The sequence below is a fragment of the Meles meles genome, chromosome 3 (assembly GCF_922984935.1).
Source record: "Meles meles chromosome 3, mMelMel3.1 paternal haplotype, whole genome shotgun sequence".
Taxonomy (NCBI): Eukaryota; Metazoa; Chordata; class Mammalia; order Carnivora; family Mustelidae; genus Meles; species Meles meles.
In genome coordinates this window covers 112,726,771-112,752,969 of record NC_060068.1, presented here as the reverse complement: position 1 = coordinate 112,752,969, position 26,199 = coordinate 112,726,771, and the positions used below count along the sequence as shown (strand labels likewise).

The following is a 26,199-nucleotide window of genomic DNA, read 5'->3' as shown; positions in this document are numbered from 1 at the left end:
CATTGTCAGGGGAGGGGGCTGTAAAGACCCTGTGGGTTTGTAGTCTGCCTCAGCTATATGAGCCTTCAGCCCTTGCGAGAGTCCCGATGAGAAACAGCTCCTGACCCTTTCTGGAGTTTTTCATCTCTGTTGCTGCAAAAGTTAACGTGTGCCGGCTGGAAATGGATCCCGTCATAGGAGCAGTGGTAGCTGTAATCTGGCCCCTGGAGCTCTGCCTAACACCCTACCTTACACACGGATGCCAGTACACCAACACCATGTCCCCCAGCTCTGACTCCCTGGCCACTCCCATCCCGACTGTATTTATTTATTTATTATTTCATTTATTCATTTGTCAGAGAGAGAGAGAGAATGCACAAGCAGGGGGAGTGGCAGGCAGAGGGAGAAGCAGGCTTCCTGCTGCTGAGCAGGGAGCCTGATGCAGGCTCCCAGGCCCCGGGATCGTGACCTGAGCCCAAGGCAGCCCCTTCATTGCCTGAGCCACCCAGGTGCCCAGCCCATCCTGACTGTAGCAGCCACATCTGTATGGGGGCTGCCCTAGGAGCACTCACCCTTCTAGAAGGCAGTTGGTGTCTGGGTGCTAGCACCCCCGAGGCTGCAGAGGTGGGAGGGCCACTATATCCTAAGCACTCAGATATTGGTGCCCCAATACTTTTGCCTCCTGCTGAATTTTCTTTAGATTTGAGTTTGAGATCTCTTCCTCTTCCTTGAGATCTCAGCCCACCCAAGGTTTATTCCAGAGTGAAGAGCCGGCTGTGTGGCTAAGTGATCCTTACCATTAGCTGCAGGTTTTCTTTGTGTCCACCCTGGGGACTGCTCCTACCCCGGGGACTGCTCCTACCCCTCTGAGGTGCCCCGAGGCTTTGTGCACACACTGCCCAGCAGGGAAGCAGACTTGTTTTTCCCTCTGTCTCTGGTCTGGAAGAAATGCTCTCTTGGAAGCTGTAATGCCCCTTGCCACTGTGACTGGGGAGCCAGAGGACTGCACCGAGTGAAGGCCAGCAGCCTGGCACCAGGCGGGCCAGGGTCTGAATTCTCTGGAGCGCAGCCTTCTTGATGATTACTGAGCACCATCTCTCTGTTCTGGGAAACATTTTTCTAGGAATCACCAAGGTTCTTGTTTGGGCTTTTCTTCCCTTTTTTCGGCTCCTTGTTAGGCCGGGGCAACCCAGCTTCTGAATGTTCACCTGCTTTCCTCTGCCTGCAGGCCTCTTTTCGTGGGAACTGTAGATGGAACTGCCCATTATGAGCTGGGAAACTCGAGCAGTGCAGCCTCTTCATGCCCCTATCCCTGTTTCATACTCGGGGAAAAAGGCAAAATGGTGGCGGGCGGGGGGGACATCTTGTCTGCCATTCCACAACCAATAAATAGGGGAGTGGAAGCTAAACCCAGTTTCTTGACTCCCAGCTCAGAGCTCTTGTCTGTAACTGGGCCTAGTGTTGTGGGCACAGCATCAGGGGATCCCAGCTGTAAACGTCACCTGAGTGTCCCAGGGCTTATTGGCTCAGAGTGGCACCTGAACAGAACTGCAAGAACAGATCCGGGTGGTGTGTCCCTCTAGCCTTAGTCCCTTGCTGGGTGCTTGGACTCTTATAGCCCCAGAGCCCCGCTGTAGAACCACTCCTGTGCCATTCCAGTCCATGACCTGAAGCCCACTGAAAGGGTACCTGCCCCATCCACAGCTCTGGGCTCCCCCCACCACCCTTCTAGGTTCTCAGAAGCAACATGAAAGGCCTCAACTTCTCCTGGATTGACAGATGAGCACTGTACTTGCTCCCTCCCTACCCTCCCTCCTCTAATTAGTAGCAAAACAATGGAGCTGAAAACTATGAAAATCAGGATGGGAAGGGGCCCACTCTCCATGTGAGAGAGGAGCTTCTCTGCTTTGCTGCCCACAGAAGCCTTTGCCTGCCTGCAAGAGCTCAGGTATGGGTGCAGTAATGCAAACAGAGCCTGCAGGGGTAGAGGATATTCTCATTTCATTTTCCAAGGGGCCATAAATGTAAAACATTTAACAAAAGAAGTGAGTGATACATCTCTTTACTTCCCCTTACAGTGGAACCTGGTGTGTGAGGACGACTGGAAGGCCCCGCTCACAGTCTCCTTGTTTTTCGTGGGTGTGCTGGTGGGCTCCTTCATTTCGGGGCAGCTCTCAGACAGGTAAGGTGGGTGTCTGTCTGCTGCAGCTGCAGGGACCACGGCACCAGACGAGGAGCATGTGTGTGCCTGGCCCTTGACTTCAGATGGGGTGTTCTCTCAGCCCAGGGCCTTGTGTTTTATAAAAGGAGAGGAAGCTCTGTCTATAGTATAGATTCCATGCCAAGCAAAGAGAGCCAACAACCTCTTCTCCCTCATTCTTCTTGAGCAGAACAATCTGAGCTAAGTGTATACATAATCAAGTAGACCAGGAAATATGCCATGATTCACTGCTTGTACCAGCCTGGCTGGCCTTCCCTAGGTGACTCTTTCATGTCTCCGAGCATGGGAGAGGTAGACACCACATACACATGCAGGTGAACTTTGTTGACGATCCTAAGGCATCCCATGAATGGCCATCTCTGTATTCCCCAGACTGTCATTCTCTCTGTGTGATGAGAGGAGAGCTCACTGGCCAGTGGTGCTGTAGAACTCTTGTGTTCACAGGGCTGATGCCCCTTAGCTTATAGCTTTTAGCACCTACTTGACAGCAAGCAGGACATGTACTGTTTTGACCCATAAGCAGGTTATTTATATAATTCCAAGGCTTTTACCTCAAATTCCATTTATGGGTTAAGAAGTTCATCTACTCTTGAAATTAGGTGCAAAATTTTAGAGATTGTATATGAACATTTTTTCTGGAGAAAGGTCCACAGTTTCCCTGAAGTTCTCAGAGGGGTCCATTATGCGGTATCTTTCTACCCCAGGGCCCCAGGGTCTATTGGAGAAGCCCACGGTGAGAAGAGTAGCCTTCACTAAGGTCCTTGGCCATCCTGGCTCACCCACTGGAGTCCCAGCATCCTCCTAGCTGGTTGGGTTCTAATAGAGAAGTTCAGGATGAGAATGTCATCCTACTTTAAGAGCAAAGTTATATTATCCCAGAGCACAAACTCAGGTGATGTCCCAGCAATTTTACCTCTATAGATTTTTGTCTTTATCTGAGAATTCATTCCTCATGAGAAATGTGTGCATTTCTCACTAGATTTATGTTTCCCAAGTGTCATCTAGCCATTAGAAAAGGGACAAATTCTTGCAGTCTCCAGTGAGCATTAAAAAGTCAAGTAGGCCACGACCACTCATTGACAATTCTAGACAGGCCTGAGCCATGTGCCCTTTCAGGGGAAAGATCTTTGCTTCCTGAGATCCTTAATCTAGCAGCACGTATCAGTTGATTATTTATATTATCTAACAAACGCACAGCACCTAATATGTGCCAGCCACTCTTAGAAGCACTGTACAAATTTAAAAGAAAGAAAAGCAAATAATCCCATCATAACCCTTTGAAGTAGGAATTATTATTACTCTCGTTTTATAGGTGGGGAAAATGAAACCCAGTGGAGTTAAATGACTTGCACAGTCCTAAAACCAGCAGGTGGCAGAGCTAGGATTTGGGCCCAAAGGGTCTTGACCCCCTGTTCTCAGTCCATGCTCTTCTAGAACTTGCCTTCTAGCAAGGCAGAATGTATTAAACAATTAATCGAGGGGTATACTTGTCCTTCATGGTGTAAATGATACAGAGAAGTACAGGATGCTAAGAGAGGATCTGATGGAGGAGGCCCGGAGAGGCTGCCCTGAGAAGGTGAAGCATGCCCTGGGAGTGGAAAGAGGAATAGAAATCGGGCAGCTATAAAGGAGTGGAGAGAGGAAGGAGCATTGAAAACAGTAGAAGCAAAACTGATGAGTATGTTGAGGACCACTTTAGTCCTCTGAAGGGCAAGTACAGTGTTTTACAAACCCTCTAGAATCTCATCAGCAGACTTCTTTTAAGGGCATCTAAGTTGCGTAGATGAAGTACCTAAAAGTGTGGCTGTTCTGACTGGGGCCCTCCCTTCAGCTCCCAGCATCACCCTACAAACTTGACAACTTGACGACATCCCCATGGAAGATGTCAGACCTTGTGGGGTGGACAGTTTCTGATCTCATTACTTCTAAGTAAGCTGGCTCAAAAACCTAGGCCAAACAAATGACCTCAGAGTAGTAGATTCATGCCTCAACTTGTCTGGGATAGCCACACTTTTCCTTTAGGGCAAAGATCAGTAAGCCTGAAATTCAAGAGCAATGAAAATAATCCTGGGTGGTGACCACGTTTTATCTGACCTTCTTGAGGTACCTTTGTGTGCATGAATTACAAGAGGGGCACAGCCCTGGGAAGAGGTAGACTAATGCTTACTGTTTTTGTAAGCACGTTTGTGGTTGATGTCTTGTTGACAAACTTTAAATCTGAGTCCAACCCCAGACTGGTTGCTGAGGACTGGTGCTATGTAAGGATTCGCTGTGTCTTTCTCTTCCCTACCATCCATCCCAGGGAGCCCATGGGAGGGGAAGCCTTGGGTAGAGGTCACACCTGTCTCCCTGTAGGAGGGGACCTTCCCTTGGTTGTCGTGTTTCGTGCTCTTGTTATAGAATCATGCAGGGGGACTTAGTTTCCTTCTAGACAGGGTTTCTCAACCTTGGCACTATTGACATTTTGAGCCAGAGAATTCTGTGTGATGGGACACTATCCTGGGCATTTTAGGATGTTTAGAATATCTCTGGCCTCTACCTGCTAGATGCCAGTAGCACAAAAAAACCAACCATAAAAACCTGTTTCAGTGGAGATAAGCGCCAGACTCTTTAACGTGGCAATAAGGGCTTTGCAGCATGGTCCCCAGCCAACCCCTGTGGTCTTCTGTTGAACAGTTGACGCCAGGCCCGTGGGCTGCCGTCTGCTCATGTCTTTGTGCCCCCTCCATCCACGCCTGTGTGTGCTCTTCTCAACATTCCCCAATCACCCCCATGACCTTCCTTGACCATCAAGCATAACTCAGGGTCACCAGTTTACATTACCCTGCTTCCTTGTGCCTTTTCTTCATAGCACCTGTCAGAAATTGGTAAATAAGAGGTGTTATCATATGTAATGTTGGTCCCCTCCACTATACAGTGAATATCATCAAAAGCTTGGTCCCTATCGTCTACTCCCCCTCATCAATAATAACTTCTTCTTTGGGCCTCATCTCGGTGTCCTGTCATCAGGGAGAACTTCCCTGAATCCCCACGTCCCCAGCCCCTACTCCCAGGCAGGGTAGGTTCCTTGGTTGTATCTCTTGTGAGCCTGGGTGCTGGTCCTTCAGCACACTTGTGTCATTGTGTAATTGCATGTTCGATAGTATGAGTTGTTTGATGAGACTGTGATTCCTGTCTGTCTTACCACCTGTAGGCCACAAGCCCCTTGAGGTAGAAACAAGAGTTTTGGTCTGTGTTTTATAATTCACCTGTGTCCCTAGCACCTAGTATATAATTGAGGTTCAAATATATATTCTTTGAATGAAAATGGGTGTCTGACCAGAGTCAGGTGGAACCTGCTAGGTTGAATGAAGGACATTGACTTGTTCCTCCCTAACTACAACCCTGTCTTTAAAACAGATCAAACCCACAAAAAACCAACATCAAAAAAAAATTTTTTTAATGAACACATACAGAAAACCATGCAGAAAAAAATGTGTGGGTTGATGAATTATTCCAGGTAAATAACCTTGTAACTACCACCAAGTCAAGAAAAAGGACCTTGCTGGCCACCAAAGAAACCCCGTGCACATGTCCCATCCCAGGAACCACAGCCTCCCCCCGCCATAAATAACCACCAGCGTGGCTATTACAGTAATCCCTTCCGTGTGGGGTTTTTGCAGCTTTATCAGCCAGATGTGTATCCTTAAACACAAGTTTAGTCTTGTCCACTTAAAAAATTTTGATAAGTTTTTGCGGGATTGATTAAGGGATTCTCCCTCCATCCTTTTCTTTGCCAGATGTTTTATCTTTTGCACTCAGGGCTGTTCCACGATAGAAATTTCCAGTCTGCATTTTGCTGATTGCATTCTCATGTGCAGTTCAGCACACTCCTCCTTTCTTGGCGTTTTCTGCAAATTGGTGGTGGATCTGGAGACTTCATCAGATCCAGGCTCATACCCTTTAGTGAGACTAGGAATCATGCTAATTCAGTTATTTCATCAGGAAAAGACTGTTAGTTGTTAATGAAACACAATGCCCCATCATAATGCCCATTTGTTGAGGAATATAAAATGGTGATACTCTAATTTTATCACTTCTTTTTCATTTAATAGTTGAAATACTTCTATAAAATGATATTTTCTCTCATCTGTTATTGGTTCCTATTCATATACTTTATAGTACTTTCAGGACAAGTGTTTCTTTCCCTCTGTTTGCTAGTCTTCATTTAAAATGACTTGTTTCTCTGTCATCCTCCAAAGTAAATCAGCATAGTAAATAAGCATAGTGAATTCATTTTGATCTCTTGCCATCAGTATCATAATTCTGGCACTGCCTTGAGGGCAGTCCTGGTGCCTGGGGGAGAGGGGTGAGTAACAGCCCTGGGACCAGAGACGGGGACTATCCGTGCCCTGTACCCTGGCAGCCTCATCCATGACTCCTCCCTGAATGGCTCTGGGGAAAGTCCCTCTTGGTGGGCCCACTTCTGCTGCCTTCTCCCAGCTGGATCTCTGTTACTGTCTTTTCCTTTCCAGGTTTGGTCGGAAGAACGTGCTGTTTGTGACCATGGGCATGCAGACGGGCTTCAGCTTCCTGCAGATCTTCTCAAAGAACTTTGAGATGTTTGCTGTGCTGTTTGTCCTTGTGGGCATGGGCCAGATATCCAACTACGTGGCAGCATTTGTCCTGGGTATGACCATCAAGTTGGAGTGGAATACTTGATCCTGTGTTTCACTGTCACTCCACCACCCACTCTCTAGAGACAGCTGTGATGCCCCTCAAGGGGAAGTGGTCTCTAGCAACACCAACCAGCGCTATGTGGTGAACTCAGTTTGCCCAGCCTTGAGTCCTCAGGAGCATGACAGCCTGAATGCTGAGTTCGAGATCTTTTCTGGTCTTGGAGATGTGCACCTTGGTCCCCTTAGTATTCCATAGCCATTTTACTAGAATTCACCCAAGATCATCTGTGGAGAAATGGGACCTTCCCAGATCTGAGGTTGCTGAGGAAAGATAAGAGACATGATATGAGGAGCAAGGGCCATGAATGGCAGGCCTGCCAAGAAAGAAGGCTGCCTCTTCTGCATAGCATTGTGTCCAGAGAAACTGACTGATAAGAACGAATTGATGTGAATACACTTGAGTTTCAAGACCTTCAGAGTTTTAAGTCCGAGTACACACTGTGGAGCTTTGGCTTGTTCTCGCTGAAGAGTCACCAGTCTCACTCTCTGGAGGAATCTAACTCTAGTTTATTGATCTTTGGATTCCTTGGGTTGTATGTTGAAAGGATTTTCTTTCTCTTCACATTCAGTAGAATAGCCTTTTTTAAAAAAAACACTTCCTTGAGTCCACATGTGTGTCCTTCATGGTGACTTCCCCTTTCATAAATTCTTCCTCATGTGAGGATTACACGTTGAGGCCTCACGTGGCATCTTTAGCACATGGCATGGGGAAGTGATGAAATTTGCAAGGCAGAACCGTTCCTGGGAAGTCTGAAAGGTCACGGTGGCAGTGGGGGTGGGGGCACCCCAGCAGGTGGTCAAACTGCAGCAGGTTCAGAATCCCATCCCTCCCTAGGGCATGGCTGCTCTCTTTCCTGTATGTTGAGAATTATACAAGAGAAGATGAATAAGGAAATGACCTAAATGAAAGGACTAACATGCCTCCTCCCTTGTTTCGCACAGGAACAGAAATTCTTGGCAAGTCGGTTCGTATTATCTTCTCCACCTTAGGAGTGTGCATATTTTATGCATTTGGCTACATGATGCTGCCACTGTTTGCCTACTTCATCAGAGACTGGCGGATGTTGCTGCTGGCACTGACGGTGCCTGGGGTGCTGTGTGCGGCTCTCTGGTGGTGAGTGTCGCCTGTGCCCAGTGGTGCCCACCAGCAGATGTCTTCTGTCCGGCATTCACTAGGGGGCAGCAGCAAGCCACAAATCCCTATTAGGCTCCCAGAGACCCGAAGTAGCAGTTCTTTGTAAGTCATTTCAGAATGCTTTCTCCATACTCAGAAGAGCCAAAAAGAAAACAGGACGAAATCCCCAGACATCAACAGACTTGTTCTCAGTCCTGTGCTGCACTGATCGAAGTGCAGGGAGAAGTAGTAGCTGAGAGATGATGGGGTCTAGCATGACCTTCAGGAAGCCTAGGCCCTAGTTCTGGCCTGTGTTCCTGAGGCTTCACAGTGCAGGTGCTGGAAGAAGAGGGAGAGCACTGGAAGTGAGAGTCCTCAGGGTGGCCACACAGAGGAAGCCAGACTCCATATGGGCCTCCAAGATAGAGGAGTTAGGCCCTCAGAGAGGAGGTCCTCCTTACCCAGAGAGGGAACACAGCAGAGAGGCTGAGGTGGGAATCGTACCTTGTAGGTGGGGTTGTTGAGATCACGGCTCCCCTCAGAGCTGAGAGCATTTCAGAGCATAATGGAAGAGAACATAGAGCATAGCATGGGTCCTGGTCATGACCAAAGGGCAGGGGCCATTGAATGATATAGGAAATAAGATCCACAAAGTCTCAAAGTCCCAGGTTCTTTGATAAACTTATGTAGGGGGGTCTGACAAGTCACTTGGGTGGATCCAGTATGGGGAGTGAGGAAAAGCTATAGGCGATGAGGTCGGTGCAGAAGCTTCTGTGGATGCTGGAGCCAAGCCGGAGAGTACAGTGCGGGCAAGGGGCTAGGCCAGCCTGCACCCACCACAGAAGTCAGGCTTCCAGAGCCCATCTTGTGCCTGTCTCCTCACTGTCCAGCAGGTGGCACCACCGCTCTTCAGAAATGGAGGTGGCCAGCCTGAAGAGGAGCAGGCCCCTCTAAACTTTATGCACTCCAGGATACTCAGAAGCTCACACTTTGGATCATTAGTGTGTATGGTGTGAACCATCTCTGCTTTGTCTGGAAACACCAGACATTCCCCAAACGCATGTCTGGTTCTAAAAGCCTGTTTTCCCGCCTCCACATAATGTTCCACCTGGTCTGTTGGGTAGGATGGTCTCAGAGAGATGGCTCCTTGTACTTCCAGGTTCATCCCTGAGTCCCCCCGATGGCTCATCTCTCAGGGACGACTTAAAGAGGCAGAGGTGATCATCCGCAAGGCTGCCAAAATGAACGGGATCGTTGCACCCTCAACTATCTTCGAGTCAAGTGAGGTAAGCCCTGCAAGGGAGCTGGTGAGAGGGTCTCGGTGACCATGATTTTAGGGCAACACCATGCAGGAGCCCAGCCTTCTCCCTGCCTGAGCCCCAGCGGCCCCCAAGTAGGCCCTGTTAAAATTCACAAGTTGGGGAGAAGGCACCAGCTGTCTAAATCTCTTCACCTTTCCCATGGGTTTTAAGTTGTCATACTCTGTAATTCTTTTCTAGGCAATCGTATTGTCAAACCATTAAGTAACACTTTGAGTAATAGGCCTTTCATGAAGTTGGCATTGTGGAAAATCATTGCTTCTTATGCCTTACAGTTTCTCATTTTAAAAGAAATATAGTACATAAAATATGAAGCAGAAGTAGGTTTGGAGTTAGAAATGTTTGGTCTCCTTCCACTCACCAGTTGTTAGTTGCTGCATATCCTCTTGGAGCCAGGTCCTTGATATCGGCCCCTTCCCCGTACCCCACCCCTCTCGCAAACTCTGTTCTCATGCACCATGAGTAATTTCCTGGCTCTGCCTGATTCCTGGGTCTTGCTTCTCCTTCCTGTTCCCTCTCCCTCCACCCTCTGCAGCAGGCAGTTTTTCTTAGTCTCATGACTACCACAAGAGGTTAGAAGTTGTAATTGCTGGCTAATGGGCTTCTGGAATGTGTCTCTGATCTGATAGGAAGATAAGGGACTGGCGGTGAGAACAGCCACCAGCAGTCCTACTCAAGTGTGTGCAGAAGGAATGTGAGAGACGCTTGGGACTCTGGATGTAGACGCAGGGCTTAGGAGAGGGAGACTAGTTACCATGAGCATCAGAGAAGCTGCTGGCTTGGGCCTCACAGTTAAGTGCTGGCCCAATACCAGCTCCCACTCAGCATGTTCTGGAAGGGGCTTGATGCACAGACGTCAGGGTAGGAGAAGGTGGCAGGGAGGGCTTTTCACTGGGGGGTCTGTCTGGGGGAACCCAGAACCCCACTGGCATTGTTGAGGAAATGAGGCTATTTCAGGGGATCCATTAAGTCAGAAGTTGACCTTTTGTTGAACTGCTAACTCGAGAAAAACAAACTCCAAAGCTGGGTTTGCTTAAGAAAGCAACATCAGTGTGTTTAGACGTGTGGTTTATTAATGTTTGTGGCTGTGCCAAATTTCATAGGAAGTAACTCTGGGTGAAGCTGAGGTCAATTTTCCTGTTTTTCTTTTTCTTTTTTTTTTTTTTTAATCCTGTTTTTCTATCTGAAATTTTTTTCCTTGGAAGTAGACCAGTAACTACATGGTATGAGGACTTAAAACATTAATTCTTTTAAAATATCAGATCAATAAACTACATAGCCAGTTTCTCTCTCTGACCCAGAGGGCAGGGAGCCAGCCTTGGGAAGGAATGCTCAGAGTCCTCCCTGGAATGTGGTCGCTGATGGAGGCTGGAGGTAGGGCCAAGAGGCTTAGGCCTCTGCCTTGGCTGCCTCCACTGAGGGGCTGGACACCACTTTTTCTCCTTATTCTCATTCACTAATGGGTCATTGACAAGGCCTGGGGTAGCCTTCCACAGCTCAAGGTGCACTCACCGAACTTACTCTTCTTTCAAAGAAACATAAAACCCTGGCCAACTCAGAGACACAGAAAGCTAAGGTGCTAGGTTTTGGGTTTATTATTCGATCCCTGAGTCTCCAGCCTCTCCCTCCCATGCCCTTGTCATATCGTTCGTGCAGCTGCAAGACCTGAGTTCTGAGAAGCAGCAGTCCCACAGCATCCTGGATCTGCTTCGAACCCGGAATATCCGAATGGTCACTGTCATGTCCATAATCCTGTGGTGCGTAAGTGAGACCTACCTGAAACTTCCAGACAAAGCCTCTGGCAGTGGCTTCCAGGCCTCTCATTGGCAAATGTGTCTCAGACCAAAACTGAAGATCTGTGTCATCAAAAGTGGAAAGGAGCTGCCATGCAATGAGAGAAGTGGGCCTATCATAATTCTGAGCTTGATGGAATCTCAGAAAAGGAGTATGAAATCTGTTGGATTTTTGGGAAGCTGTGGAGTCTTCAGGGAATCCTTCCAGGTCATGAGACAGATCCTTGGTCACTGTGGGCCCTCCCTAGTTTGTTTCTGTCCCCTGTGCTTTAGACAGTGACTGAAGATCCTTTAAGAAGGATCTAAGTGAAACCATTATGTCTTTTCCATTACAGAGACTGCTGAGTACTGTCTGGAAATGTGGAAGCAGGACATCCTCCCTCTGGGATGTTCAGAGACTGTCCTGGAGGCAGGGCTGTGGCTCCTTCTAAGGAGGCATTTTGCCAAGTGTGTCAGGAGGGTGTTTGTGAGTTACCAGAGAGAGGGGACACAGCCTAGTGCCTCAGTAGCATTTGCTCAAGGATTCTAGCATTTGCTAGAATCCTTGGGATTCTAGGAGAATACCTGAGCCTGCTGGGGTGACAAAGGCAGACTTCATCTCCGAGTCCTTATTACTAGAGTCATCTAGCTTTGGGGCAGCCAGCTCTTTGGCTCACTGAGGGGGTTACTGTGAGTCACCCATTTCTAAGGAATGGCCCAGGATCCCTCAGGGTAGTGCACCACCCTTGCGTTGGCCTCAGACAGGACCAGCATTCAGCCTGCCCAGCAGACCGGCAAGCCTTCGATGAGTCACCTGTTCTGTGGTTCACCCAGGTGCTCCTCCAGCCCTGGATTCCCCAGGGACTCCTGGACATTGACTTTTCCCAGATGGCACCATCTGTGGTTTCAACGTGCAGATGAGTTAAAACCCTCTAATCCATAAAGGTCTGGTTTGTCAAAGAGTGCTTATCATCAGCAGAGAGAGTTCCTGCTAGAGATGGGGTCCAGGCCTGGGATGCCAGGAAGCATGCAGAGGAGAGGTGATATAGCCCTGCCACTGGGGGCCCCTCCCCTTCCCCACGAGTACAGTGGGGTTGGGGTCTGCTGCCTCTATCCAACCTCCTCCTGGCTGGTTGCCACAGAAGGAAGGTCTGCTGGGGGATCTTTCTCCCAGTGTTTGACCTAATGATTGTTCCTCCTTTTATCTGATCCCTCCAGTCCTATCACACCCCACTCCATACCGGCCTCCGTGCTCCGTGCTCACTCCCTCCGTCCTTCTGTAGTTGCTAGATTTGGGAAGCGTTAGAGGGTAGGGAAGTAGCTTTTGTAGGTACTTCAGCTTAGGGAGTTTAAAGCCAAAAGGCAGGTTGGAGGTTGTTATTGGTTGTTTTTTGTTTTTTTGTTTGTTTATTTTAAAGAAAGTAAATCTGTCTGAACTCTATATGCCTTTCTGCTGGGACACTTTCTGTTTGAAATGTCCTGATACTCCTTTGGCTCAGAGTTAGCATGGGGATGGGAGGATATTATTTTCTGTTCTAAGAAGACTTGGAGTTAAGTCTGCTCTTCTCCTGGTAAGGATAGTTTTGAATTTCCTGCAATAATTATATTTTAAAAGTTGTTCCGGTTGGGAGGCACGTGGCTGCTGCTTCTCCAGCTTCTCCCTGCACTCTGTTTCAGGATGACCATATCAGTGGGCTATTTCGGGCTTTCCCTCGACACTCCGAACTTGCATGGGGACGTCTATCTGAACTGCTTCCTTTCGGCAGTGGTTGAAGTCCCTGCGTATGTGCTGGCCTGGCTGCTGCTGCAGCACGTGCCCCGACGCTATTCCATGGCCACAGCCCTCTTCCTGGGCGGCAGCGTTCTCCTCTTCGTGCAGCTGGTGCCCCCAGGTAGGGATGCTGTGCATCTGAAGTCTGGGGTTTTCGCTGAGTCACTCACCTCTACCGGGCTGTCTTCCCCAATTCATAAAGAAAATAAAATCGTGCTATGACAGCTCACTTGCATATCTGCAGCCTTCACCAAAAAATCAAGAGGACGTGTCTCCTGGGACCAGACACTGGCTATGGCCGGGGCTTTTGGGGAGTGGTGAGAGCAGCCATATGGGCTGGTGGGTAATGGTACTCTCTGCCCCAAGTTAATGAGTATGTATGTGTTTTTCTCTGAAGAATAAGGGGCAGGAAAGGGAGCCAAACCCATAGCTTTTTAACCTGGCCTATCTTAGTCATTTATTTATTCAGCGAGTGGTTCTGGAGTGCCTCTCTGGGCTAGGCACTGTGTTTGGGGCATGAAGTAATGATGCAGAAGCAAACAGGTCAGGCAGAACACCAGGCCTGGAGCTCACACTCTAGTTGAGAAGACAAGAAACAAGTAAATATATGCTTAATATGGTACAGACTGGGTTACCTTTTATCATAACTAGAAAGGAAATGGAGAACTAGTTTATATAGAGTTAACACGGACAGGGGCCCTGAAGAGGGGGCAGTGGAGCAGAAACATAGATGAAGTGAGAAGGAGAGACCCTGAGGAGGAAGAGGGAGCTGAGCTCGAAGAGGTGAAGGCAGGGGCCAGGAACAGCACGGTTCTCACAGGCCATTAGCTGGATTTTCTTTTCCAAACCATCTTGTATCCCACAGATGGGTGGGAGGTAGCCCTTTTCTGCAGTTTATAGAACACTTTGTGGACCCTCGTCTTCCATTGTGGTGCCCAGAGTTGTCAGTGTATGTATGGATTTGGGAGTCTCTGGTGATCTCTGTGCGGGCCCCTTAGCCCCACAGCACTCTGCACAGGAACAGCGTCCCCTGAAGCCTGGCAGGGGAGTCCATCAGGGTACACACAGAGGGGTTCACCCCAGAGCCCAGGGCAACCAACGGGCCAGAGTCTCACCATTGGTACAGCAAGCAGGGTGGTTTGGAGGATCGTTCCTGGGGGTCTGCTGCCTTCTGAATTGTTGAGGTCTGAGTAGAGGGAAACTCCCATCATCCACAAGTCCTTCAGTAACTCCAGTGTATGCAGAGTGCCCTTCTGGGGTGCCACCTGCCCCCTTGACAGGCACGTCTTTAATGACTTGTGGCCTGGAGCAACTTTACTTGGGCTGTTGAGGGGCTCATCTTGGTGGTCTGTAAGGCTGAGGAGAAGAGTGTGTCCTCACACAGTGGCAGGTCCCGGCCTCCTCTCAGTAATCAACTGGGAGGGACATCTTGGCTCCATTCACTTATCTGACGGTAGGACACCAGAAAACTGTCCCCCATATCCCAAAAAGCAGAAAGTATGTTTGCTTCGGGCACTCCCTGTAGCAGCATAGCATGAGTTGGTGCCTTCTACTCTCTTCCCTTTTCCTCTCCAGGTTGGTACTACTTGGCCACCATCCTGGTGATGGTGGGCAAGTTTGGAGTCACTGCTGCCTTTTCCATGGTGTATGTGTACACTGCTGAGCTGTACCCCACCGTGGTCAGAAACATGGGCGTGGGGGTCAGCTCCACAGCGTCTCGCCTGGGCAGTATCCTGTCTCCCTACTTCGTTTACCTCGGTGAGTACCATGGGCTGAGGGCACGTGGGAGGCGGGTTGTAAGCACTGAAGGCCCTTGATGTGAGCCGTTGGGGGTCATTAACGGCAAAGCCGGCACCCACAGCAAGTGGGGTCCGTCCAGGACGGCACCTGTGCCTGCAGAAGGCATGTGCCCAGGCACACTGGGGAGGACACACTCACTGATACGTGGAAAACGACTTAAAGACTAGCTGGAAATCAGTGAGATGAGCAAGCAGAGTTGTTTCTCTGTTTTAGCCCTCCCAGGCCTTTCATCAGAGGATACGGTTTCTTTATCCTAAGAAACTGCATGGTGGTATCAGGAACCCATGTACTTAACTGGAGAAATTTATTCTTGGAATCAAAGTATAAAAGGAGCACAGAGGGAAAGATGGCCATTTAAGAGGTCTGATGTGCTGAGAATTATTGTCATTTGGAGCAGTTTGGTTTTATACTGTGTATAGATCTGCCTTGTACCATTTTTTTAAAAGATTTTATTTATTTATTTGTTTATTTGAGAGAGAGCAAGAGTGCAGAGCAGGGGGAGTGGCAGGCAGAGGGAGAGTGAGAAGCAGTTGAGGCTCCCAACTGAGTAGGGAGCACAACATGGAGCTTGATCCCAGGACCCCGAGATCATGATCTGAGCTGAAGGCAGGTGCTTATCCAACTAAGCCACCCAGGTGCCCCTGGCTTGTGCCATTTCTGTGTAACAGGGAACCGATTTATTCTTCATTGAAATTGTTCCCTCATGGCAGCTGCTGTTCCCTGGCACAGCCCTTGCCAGCACATCTTTGGGGTGAGTTGGCATCCACCTTGAGAGTACCCAGAATGTGTTGTGAACATATTACATGGATCTGATAAGCAGAAACACCTTATCAGGCCTCAAGGCAAATCAAGCAAGCTGTGACCCATCTGTAGAGGTGGAGGAGTTATTCCTGTCCCTGAATGAGAACCTGGAGTTCTGTGGAAACCCAGCATTGAGAAATAGGAATAGTAAACAGCTCAGTTCCCTCCTCCCGGTCTGCTCCCTTTACCTGCACCGTGGGGTGTTGCGGGACATCTGGGCACATTTGTGCCGGCTCAGTTCTGAGGACTGTTCCGGTGCCAGATGCCAGTCTGGCAGCTCAGACTGTGAGAGATGCAGAAGCCTAGGTGGCATGTGGTACCCTATGGAGTCCTGGGAGCACAGAAGGAGGGAGGGAGGGAGACCAAGTCTGACCACATCCCTGGTGTGGGGTTCTGTCTACTCTACCATAGGTGCCTACGACCGCTTCCTGCCATACATTCTCATGGGGAGCCTGACCATCCTGACAGCCATTCTCACCTTGTTCCTCCCAGAGAGCTTTGGCACTCCCCTCCCGGACACCATTGACCAGATGCTAAGGGTCAAAGGGTAAGGTTGCTCTGGGTTGTAGTGTTGATGCCCTGGGTCCGGGCCTGGCTGAGAATTCCCACACAGACTCTCATACACACCATGGACTAGTTTAGCCATCAGAGGGGCAGAAATGACAAGGTGCTTACAGACTGTCCTGTCTGGTCTGACCCAGACCACCATGTCGCCATGTACCTCTTGACAACTATAGCAACTCTGGGACAACAGAGACCAGGAGAAGCCTTTCAGAATCTGCTCTAAGACTTTTCCCCCCTTATCGAGATAACCTCAGGTCTGGGTTTTGTTTGTCTGTTTAGAGACTGGTAGACATCTTTTTTTTTTTTTTTTTAAGATTTTATTTATTTATTTTGCATGGAAAGAGAGAGACAGTGAAAGAGGGAATACAAGCAGGGGGAGTGGGAGAGGGAGAAGCAGGCTTCCTGCTGTGCAGGGAGCCTGATGTGGGCCTGATCCCAGGACCCTGGGATCATGACCTGAGCCAAAGGCAGATGCTTAACAACTGAGCCACCCAGGTGACCCGAGACTGGTGGACATCTTTTTAAAGATTTGTTACTAACATTGGTTTTGCTTGTTTTTATAGAATAAAATACAGGCAAACTCCAGGCCACACGAGGATGTTAAAAGATGGTGAAGAAAGCTCCACAGTCCTTAAAAGCACAGCCTTATAACACAACCTCCAATACATGAGGTGAGGAGGGAAGACTGTGTCTTGTCAGAAGCAGCTTGTGTAGACACGGAGTCCTTCAGCAGGGGAGATCTTTGCTGTTCATCCTCTTATCCCTGGGTCTGACTTGCTCCTGGCTGAACAGCTGGACTCGGGCTGCCTGTGGTCTAGGCACACCACCTTCCCTCCAGACCAACTTGAGATACATCCAAATGTGCAGACTTGCCGGATGATGGATGGGCGCTTCCTAAGAAGTTAACTATTCACCAGGACCTATGGGACCTGGGAAAATAGTAGAGGCACCTGCTAAATTTACATATTAATTTCAGACCTCCTGGAAAGATTAGAGGTCCCATCTCCTCACCTAACCTTACCCCCGTTTCCCTCTCATGGTGCACTTTAAAGGAAAAGAAAGAATCGCACAGGGAGTTTAATTTCTCATACTTTCTTAGTCACAGGGCACATTAACTGGGATTGTTGGCTTCCCCAGGCACGAGAGCACAGATCTGGGGAAGTCTAAAAGTAATTACTTTGGAGGGAACTGAGCAAGTTTAGAACAAGGGTAAATGCATTGATTTGTGAGCTCTTGTACCCCTCAGTGTGACTCCTGGGTAGACTTGTTTACATCTGATCCAAGCACTGGGCTTGTCCAGGCTCATATGAGAATGCATCACCAAATCTCTTCTTCTCATTTTCCACTGTGGTATAAATCACATCTCCCAGCTACTGTGGTTTCTGATGTGTGGTTTGAAGGAAGTCTGTCAGTGAGAAAGAGAGACAAGCAAACTCATCTCTTCTCTCAAAACTATAAGGTAGAATTTATTTGTGTTTTGTTTGTTTGTTGTTTGATGTTATGTCTTTTTCTGCTTAAGTTATTTGCCCTTCAGAATAGACTTAGGAAGGGCTGGTTCCCAGCCTCCTGATCTGTGTCTTTGTTGTGTTTTTGTGTTTTTCAACCCAGAATCCCTCTGGCGAAGGTGTGCAGTTGCCGTTTGTGCAAGGCCTTATCAGCCTTCGCCACTAGCACCTTCTCTGTGTGCCAACAGTGCCGTCATTGTCTGTGTTCCTTTTGTGATACCTAATCATGGGAAAAAATTACAAAGAAGAAAGTCAAATTGTGTTCACAGTCTTTCAGCGTTGCTCACTTGAGAGATATTTTGTGTTTGGTGTAACTGTCTTCTACGATTATGTTACCATGGTACTCCTAAAGCAGAAGCCTCACCTGGATAAAAACCGTATTTTTGTGAAAGCTCCTGAAGTGCCTTGAGAAATGAAGATGTTTTAATAAAGAAAATGATTTTTTAAATAACAGCAACTGCCTACCACCTTTATTTCCACCATTTGGTGAGTCAGGCTGTACCATCACCTGACTTTGGTCTGTGTCTGCTTGTGCTCATTCTAGCCATGATTGGTACTTAGTGCCTGAGGCTTGGATTTCATCCCCTTCACCCTAGTAAGACTGTAGACAGAGCAGCCTTCTTACGCAAGTGTCTTGGACTCGGTTCCCCTGAAAGCAGGGGCTCAGACCAGCACTTCTATGTGGCTAGGAAGTGTATTTGGGAACAGGATTCCAGGGAGCAGGACTAAGGATGGGGAGGAAACAAGGAGAGGGGGAGACCAGCATGAGGATGTTAGAGCCAGCCAGAGCTTCTGAGGAGCCTTAGGGAATATGTCTCAAAACCATCTGATCTGCCTCATGGACAGAGGGGCATTTATTTTTTGGCCCCCCTTCCCATCCATCAAAGGCAGCCCACATTTCCAGGTTGCCCCTGTGTGAGTTCTGAGCAGGGTCTTCCTTCCAGGTAGAAAGCAAGAGGCAATCTACTACAGCCTCCGGGGTGAGGCACTGTCAGGTTGCGCGTCAGGGAACATGGTCAAAGCTTGTGTGAACTGGTCAGTGCAACAGTGGCTGGAGTAAGTGGTGGGGCTGGGAAGACAGTGGTTTGGACACAGTCCACAATACATGTATATATAAAATGTGCCACAGGGCGATTTGAGTTGGAACGTACAGAGACACCTGGGTAAAAATCTCCAGTGTTAGACAAGTAAGTCAAAGGCCTGTCGCATAATATAATACGCAGTGTCAAATTCAAGTGGGAAGGAAGGAAGCTCATCTTCTGTAACCCTGTTGGCTTCTCCACGCTCCTCAAGCTTGATTCTGTGCCAGGTTTCTGATTAACTGCCTTCACAGTGACTCCAGAATATAAATTATGGTCCCACCTGCCCTTTCTCCTGTTGCATGAACGAACAGTTTCTGAGTTTTCTCTCTTATTTTCAGTGCTACTGATGTCAATCATTTGTCGCTTTCTGGGGGCCAAAATCACAATTACCTGAAAGCTGAGAACTCTTCCTTTGCCAAGGCAATAGCCCATGTTACTGCTTCTGGGGATGAGCCAAGTATCTGAAAATCTAAGCCCTCTGTCTGGGCCTGCTGGACCTGTTTCTGTCAGAGCCATGGCTTGATAACAAAGTTATCCTGACCAGGGAATCTCCTCTCAGGGAGAGGAGGATGCGTAGCCTGTAGTCACAGGAGGAGTTGGTGTTCAGTTAATACCCATTAGAGTTAGAAACCAGGATACCCACAGAAATACAAAGGGCAAAGCAAATGAAGTGAAGGAATAATTCAGATTCAAAAACTATTAAGGATTCTGCCACAGATAAAGATAAAAAGCAAGAGTATCCCCTAATGATCTTTTTCTATTCCTGGCAACTAGTTCCTCTCTCCCTCAGAGTTCCCTAAACAGTCTCATGAATTCCAGAGGGGGTAGTGTTTGCCAAAGAGAATGATTCTGTTAACACCTAGTATAAGTGATGGTGAACGAGTTGGGCAGAGAGCCCTGCTCTCTATCAAGTAGTAAGTATCCCAACAAATTTCTCCCCTAGGTGTTTATCATCTAATTGCTTTTCCTATAGGGCTTTGAGATCAACAGAGCCTGGATTCAACACAATATTAGCAATACCTTATGTTGTGTGTGCCATTGCTATACAAGCAATTTGGAAAAACAGATGCCAGTCACGTTTTATTTATCTTCACTTTGTTGTGCTTTTTACAAATTGAAGGTTCAAGATATTAGCGGACGAAGTCACAGCGGTGGTGGTGGAAAGAGCAAGAGAACTAGACTTGAATTAGGTGTGGAACCCAAAGGTGTGACTCACTTGCTCCCATCTCATGGTAGAACTTGAACGGATGAGGACTTGCTTCCTGTGGCTGAGAAGAGAACATGGTTTCTTGAGACAGAATCTACTCCTGGTGGAGAGGCTGCGAAGATTGTTGAAATGACCACAAAAGGATATAAGATATCATTTAAGCTTAGCTGATCAAGCAGCAGCAGGGTTTGAGAGGATAGACTCCAATTTCAAAAGAAGTTCTACTGTGGGTGAAATTATATCAAACAGCATCACATGCTACAGAGAGAATAGAAAGGAAGAAGCATTCAACGTGGTAGACTTCATTGTCCTATTTTAAGAAATTGCCATAGCCTGCCCACCTACAGCAACCTCCACACTGATCATCAACATCAGTCATCAACAGCAAAAAGATTGCTACTGGCTGAAAGCTCAAATGATGTTTAGCACTTTTTTTTAGCGTCAAAGTATTTTTAAATTAAGGTGTATATATTGTTTTTTTACATATAATTCTATTGCACGTTTAATAGACAATATTGTAAACATAATTTTAAAAATTTTTACTTATTTATTTGACAGAGATAACGAGAGAGAGAAAACAAGCAGGGCAAAGCAGGCTCCCCACAGAGCAGGGAGCCCGATGTGGAGCTCTATCCCAGGACCCTGGGATCATGACCTGAGCCGAAGGCAGACACTTAACGGACTGAGCCACCCAGGTGCCCCTAAACATAACTTTTATATGCACTAAGAAACCAAAAAGTTTGTTTGACTTTCTTTCTTGTGACATTTGCTTTATTCCAGGGGGCTGGACCAAACCTTCAGTATCTCCAAGGTATGCCTATTCCCCTATTTGCTCATTTGATTCTTACACAAATCCCATGAGATTGACAGAGCCTGCCCCGGAAGACAAAGTCAGAGGTTCCTCAGCAGAAGGCACATGTCTTCCTGGAGTCTTAGATGGACCCACCCTGGAAGGTCTCACTTTGGGAGGAAGGGGCTTAACTCAACAACAGTTGTGCTGGAAGTTGCCAGAAGACACTGGAACATTATCTTTCTGCTGGGCCAGCTAGAGGGCAGCAGTCAGGCACCTGACTAGCTCTTTTTACCTTAGAAGAAGTGTCACATGAGACAGTCTTCTCATGAATGTGTAGAGTTGTGATGATAGACTGTACACATCAAGGATAGGGTGCTAAGTGCATGAAGTGGTATGAGTTTTTCACAGAGCCAATCTCCTGAGGAAATGTGAAATATTTAATTATCAAGTAACCTTCAACCAGTTTTGAAAATTCCAAAAGCCCTCATAGAACTACGCTCCCTTACACCAGTCAAATGAGTATAAAAAGGTACAAACCTATGAAATGTTTTCAACAACGCCAATCAAGCAAGCATGCAGCATGATGTAAAACATACTCTTTAAAAATTGGTGAAAGGAAAGAGAAGATTCTAACACTGTTTTTAGAACATTCTGTGTACATCCTAGCAATGTAATACCTAATAACCCCTACACTCTTTAGCTATAGTAAAAAGTCATCAACATCTGGAACAATCTCCCTAATATTCTCAAATCTGGGTGACAGCAGACTAGATGAAGGCCTCTATTTATTTGCCTCTTCAAAGATTTTTGGAAACTATTATAGAAAACAAATACATGAAATGGAGAAAATGGACAATGGGGCTAATCGCTGAAAAGAGTGTGACCTGTCCTATGAGAAATGTTCAAGAGAGTCCTTCAGGCTGAAATGAAAGGATACTAGACAGCAGCTGAACTCCACACGAAGGAATAAAGCACATGGATAAAGGGAACAACCTAAATAAATATAAAAGACAGTTAATTAATGAAAGTGAGGAAATTACTGCCAACTTTCCGGAAATAATAAGGATTATAAGAGAACACTGTAAACAATTGTGTGCCAACAAATTAGACAACCTAGAGGAACTGGGCAAATTCCTAGAAACATAAAAATTACCAAAACTGACTCAGGAAGAAACAGAAAATTGGAACAAACTTAAGGAGAGAGATTGAACTAATAATAAAAAACCTCCCAAAAAGAAAAGCCCAGAACCAGATGACTACACTGGTGAATTCTACCAAACATTTAAAGAAGAATTAATACGAGTCCTTCTAAATTATTTGCACAAATAAAAGAGGAGAAAACACTTCCTGACTCATTCTATGAGGCCAGCACTACCCTGAGACCAAATCCAAAGACATCAAAAGGAAACCTTAGATCAATATCCCTTATGAACATAGATGTGAAATATTCCTTAAAGTACTAGCAACCCAAATCCAGTAGCATACTAAGAGGAGTATATATTGCAACCTAGCAGGTTTATCCCAGGAACACAAATGTAGATCAATTTGAAAATACTTAATAATGTAATACAACACATAATGAGCTTAAATAAAAACTCTGTCAACTGATGCAGCAAATCATTTGACAATAGTCAAAACAATTTCATGATTTAAAAAAACCCTCAATAAACTAGAAATAGAAGGGAACTTCCTCAACATGATAAATGACATCTACAAAGACACCACAGCTAACATTTTACTCAATGTTGAAACTGAAACTCACACCCTAATATCAGTAACAAGAGAAGGATGCCACTTGCCACTTCTGGAACTATGCTGGAAGTTCTGGCCATAACAATTAGGCAAGAAAAAGAAATAAAAGTTATCCAGGTTGAGAATTATAAGAAGTAAAGCTACAGTAATCAAAACAGTGTAATACTGGCAGAATGACAGATACAGAGGTCAATGAAAGAGAATAGAATCCAGAAGTAAACCCTCACAGATATAGTCAAAAAGGGTGAATTTCAAAAAAAGCGCCAAGACCATTCAAGGGGAAAGAACAGTCTTTTCATGAAATGATGCTTAGAAAACTGGATGTTGTCCACAAGCAAAATAATAAAGTTGGATCCTTGTACCATATGCAAAAATTAACTCTAAATAGATAAAAACTAAACATAAGAACTAAAATCCTACTACTTTTTAGAAGACAACAGAGGAGAGAAAGTTTCTTTGGATTTAGCAGTCATTTCTTGGATATGACACCAAAAGCACAAGCAACAAAAGAAAAAAAATAAACTGGACTTAATTAAAAACTTTTGTTATATGTCAATTATATCTCAATAAAGCTAGGGGAAAATGAAAAAATTTTGTGCATCAAAAGACACTATCAAGAGTGAAAAGGCAACCCAGAAAATGGAAGAAATTATGTATCTACTAAGGTGTTAATATCCAAAATATATAAAGAATTCCTACAGCCCAACAATGTATAAAAAAAAAAAAAAAAAGCCAAAGGGCTTAAGTAGATATATCTCCAAAGAAGATATACAGATGGTGAGTAAGCACATGAAAAGAAGTGCTATTCATTAGGGAGATTTTTTATTTATAATCAAAACCACAATAAGAAATCACTTTAGGGGTGCCTGGGTAGCTCAGTGGGTTAAAGCCTCTGCCTTCGGCTCAGGTCATGATCCCAGGGTCCTGAGATCGAGCCCCACATCAAGCTCTCTGCTCAACGGGGAGCCTGCTTCCTCCTCTCTCTGCCTGCCTCTCTGCCTACTTATGATCTCTCTGTCAAATAAATAAATAAAATCTTTAAAAGAAAAAAAATCACTTTATACTCACTAGGATGGCTGTTATTAAAAAGAAAAACAGAAAATAAGTATTGGTGAGGACATGGAGAAATTCAAACACCTGTACATTGCTGGTGGGAATATAAAATAGTGCAGCTATATTATGGAAAACTCTATATTTCCTCAAAAAAAAATTAAACATTTTTTTTATGTTTTATGGTTATGAATTACCATGTGATCCAGCAATTCCACTACTAGGTAAATAACCAAAAGAATTGAAAGCAGGGACTCAAACATTAGTACACCTGTGTTACAGCATAGATAGCAAATTTTCTACTGTAGATAAAAGGTGGAAACAACCCAAGTGTCCATCAGTGGATGGGTGGTTAAACAAACTTCAGTATATACATACAATGGAATACTATTCGGCCTTAAAAAGGAAGGGAACTCTGATACTTGTTAAGCACTGAAGAATAATGGTTACCAGGGCCTGAGAGGAAGGGGTAATAGGAGTGATTGTTTCATGGGTACAGAGATTAGTTTGAGATGATGAAAAATTCTAGAGATGGATGCTGGTGTTGCCCACCCAACAATGTGAAGGTACTTAATGCCACTGAGTTGTACCCCCAAAAGTAGTAAAAATGGGAAATTTTATGTCACATATATTTTACCACAATAATTAACTTTTAATTTATTTTGTTGTTGGATGACTATTTTTAATGGATTCTTGAATGGAGTTAGTAAGGTTTTATTTTGAAATTTGAAATGAAATAGTAAGGTTTTATTTATTTTGTGTGTTTTAAAAATAATATTATTTTATTTTTCAGTGTTCCAAGAGTCATTGTTTATGCACCACACTCAGTACCCCATGCAATATGTGCCTTCCATAATACCCACCACCAGGCTCACCCAAACCCCTACCCCTACCCCCTCCAAAACCCTCTGTTTCTCAGAGTCCATAGTCTCTTATGCTTTGTCTCCCCCTCTGATTTCCCCCATTCACTTTTCCTTTCCATCTCCTAATGTTCTCCATGTTATTCCTTATGCTCCACAAGTAAGTGAAACCATAGGATAATTGACTCTCTCTTCTTGACTTATTTCATTCAGCATAATCTCCTCCAGTCCCGTCATGTTGATACAAAAGTTGGGTATTCATCTTTTCTGATGGAGGTGTAATATTCCATCTTATAATATGGACCATATCTTCTTTATCCATTCATCTGTTGAAGGGCATCTTGGCTCTTTCCACAGTTTGGCAATTGTGGACATTGCTGCTATGAACATTGGGGTACATGTGGCCCTTCTTTTCACTACAACTATATCTTTGGGGTAAGTACCCAGTAGTGCAATTGCAGGGTCATAGGGAAGCTCTATTTTTAATTTCTTAAGGAATCTCCACACTGTTTTCCAAAGTGGCTGCACCAACATGCATTCCCACCAACAGTGTAAGTGGGTTCCCCTTTCTCCACATTCTCTCCAACACTTGTTGTTTCCTGTCCTGATCATTTTGGCCATTCTAACAGGTGGAAGGTGGTATCTCAATGAGGTTTTGATTTGAATCTCCCTGATAGCTAATGATGATGAACATTTTTTTCATGTGTCTGTTAGCCCTTTGTATGTCTTTTTTGGTGAAGTGTGTATTCATGTCTTCTGTCCATTTTTTGATGTGATTATCTGTTTTTTTGAGTGTTGTTTGAGAAGTTCTTTATATATCTTGAATACCAGCCCTTTGTCTATAGTGTCATTTGTGAATATCTTCTCCCATTCTGTGGGTTGACTCTTTGTTTTGTTGACTGTTTCCTTTGCTGTACAGAAGCTTTTTATCTTGACGAAGTCCCAAAAGTTCATTTTCGCTTTTGTTTCCTTTGCTTTTGTAGGCATATCTTGAAAGAAGTTGCTGTGGCTGGATGTCAAAGAGGTTACTGCCTATGTTCTCCTCTAGGATTTCGATAGATTCCTGCCTCATGTTGTGGTCTTTTATCCATTTCGAGTTTATCTTTGTGTATGGTGTAAGAGAATGGTCAAGTTTCATTCTTCTATACATAGCTGTCCAATTTTCCCAGTACCGTTTATTGAAGCAACTGTCTTTTTTCCATTGGATATTTTTTCCTGCTTTGTCGAAGATAATTTGCAGCACCAAGCGCCATAAGATACACCATAGCACCAAGAACCATAAGATACCTTGGAATAAACCTAACCAAAGAAGTAAAGGATCTGTACCCAAGGAACTATGGAATACTCATGAAAGAAATTGAAGAAGACACAAAAAGATCGAAAAGCAGTCCATGCTCATGGATTGGAAGAATAAACATTGTTAAAATGTCTGTACTTCCCAGAGCAATCTATACTTTCAATGCTATCCCGATCAAAATTCCACCTGCATTTTTCAAAGTGCTGGAACAAACAATCCTAAAATTCATATAGGACCAGAAAAGACACCAAATTGCTAAGAAAATGTTGAAAAAGGAAAACAAAACTAGGGGCATCACATTGCCTGATTCCAAGCTTTACTACAAAGCTGTGATCACCAAGACTGCATGATACTGACACAAAAATAGACACATAGACCAATAATTAACTTTTTAAAAGAATTGTTCATGGATAATGGCAATAAAAATTCTCAAGTATCCAATTCAAATAGTAAGGTGACCATGAATTCTTTTTGAGAGAAACTATTTAAAAATTATATCTAGGGATGCCTGGGTGGCTCACTTGGTTGAATGTCTGCCTTCAGCTTGGGTTGCAATCTCAGGGTCCTGGGATCAAGTCTGGCATTGGGCTCCCT

General features: G+C 45.6%; 1 protein-coding gene across 8 annotated transcripts in view; it reads left to right on the top strand.

Annotated features, from left to right (window-relative positions):
* Positions 1-26,199, top strand: part of SLC22A5 (solute carrier family 22 member 5) — a 38,332-nt gene that overhangs the window by 6,870 nt on the left and 5,263 nt on the right. The window contains exons 2-12 of one of the 8 annotated variants that reach the window (XR_006817772.1): positions 2,058-2,161; positions 6,715-6,869; positions 7,861-8,032; positions 9,192-9,318; positions 11,008-11,108; positions 12,801-13,015; positions 14,470-14,652; positions 15,907-16,042; positions 16,623-16,730; positions 17,430-17,518; positions 17,668-18,017. Coding sequence is in view for 6 of the 8 variants with exons in the window: in XM_046000460.1 (XP_045856416.1) it covers positions 2,058-2,161; positions 6,715-6,869; positions 7,861-8,032; positions 9,192-9,318; positions 11,008-11,108; positions 12,801-13,015; positions 14,470-14,652; positions 15,907-16,042; positions 16,623-16,710 (1,281 nt within the window). In the remaining 2 variants the exon portion in view is untranslated. Of the gene's footprint in view, positions 1-2,057; positions 2,162-6,714; positions 6,870-7,860; positions 8,033-9,191; positions 9,319-11,007; positions 11,109-12,800; positions 13,016-14,469; positions 14,653-15,906; positions 16,043-16,622; positions 18,018-19,766; positions 20,392-25,291; positions 25,351-26,199 lie in introns of those variants that run through there. The other 7 variants (XR_006817771.1, XM_046000460.1, XM_046000458.1 and 4 more) reach the window with 7 other exon arrangements.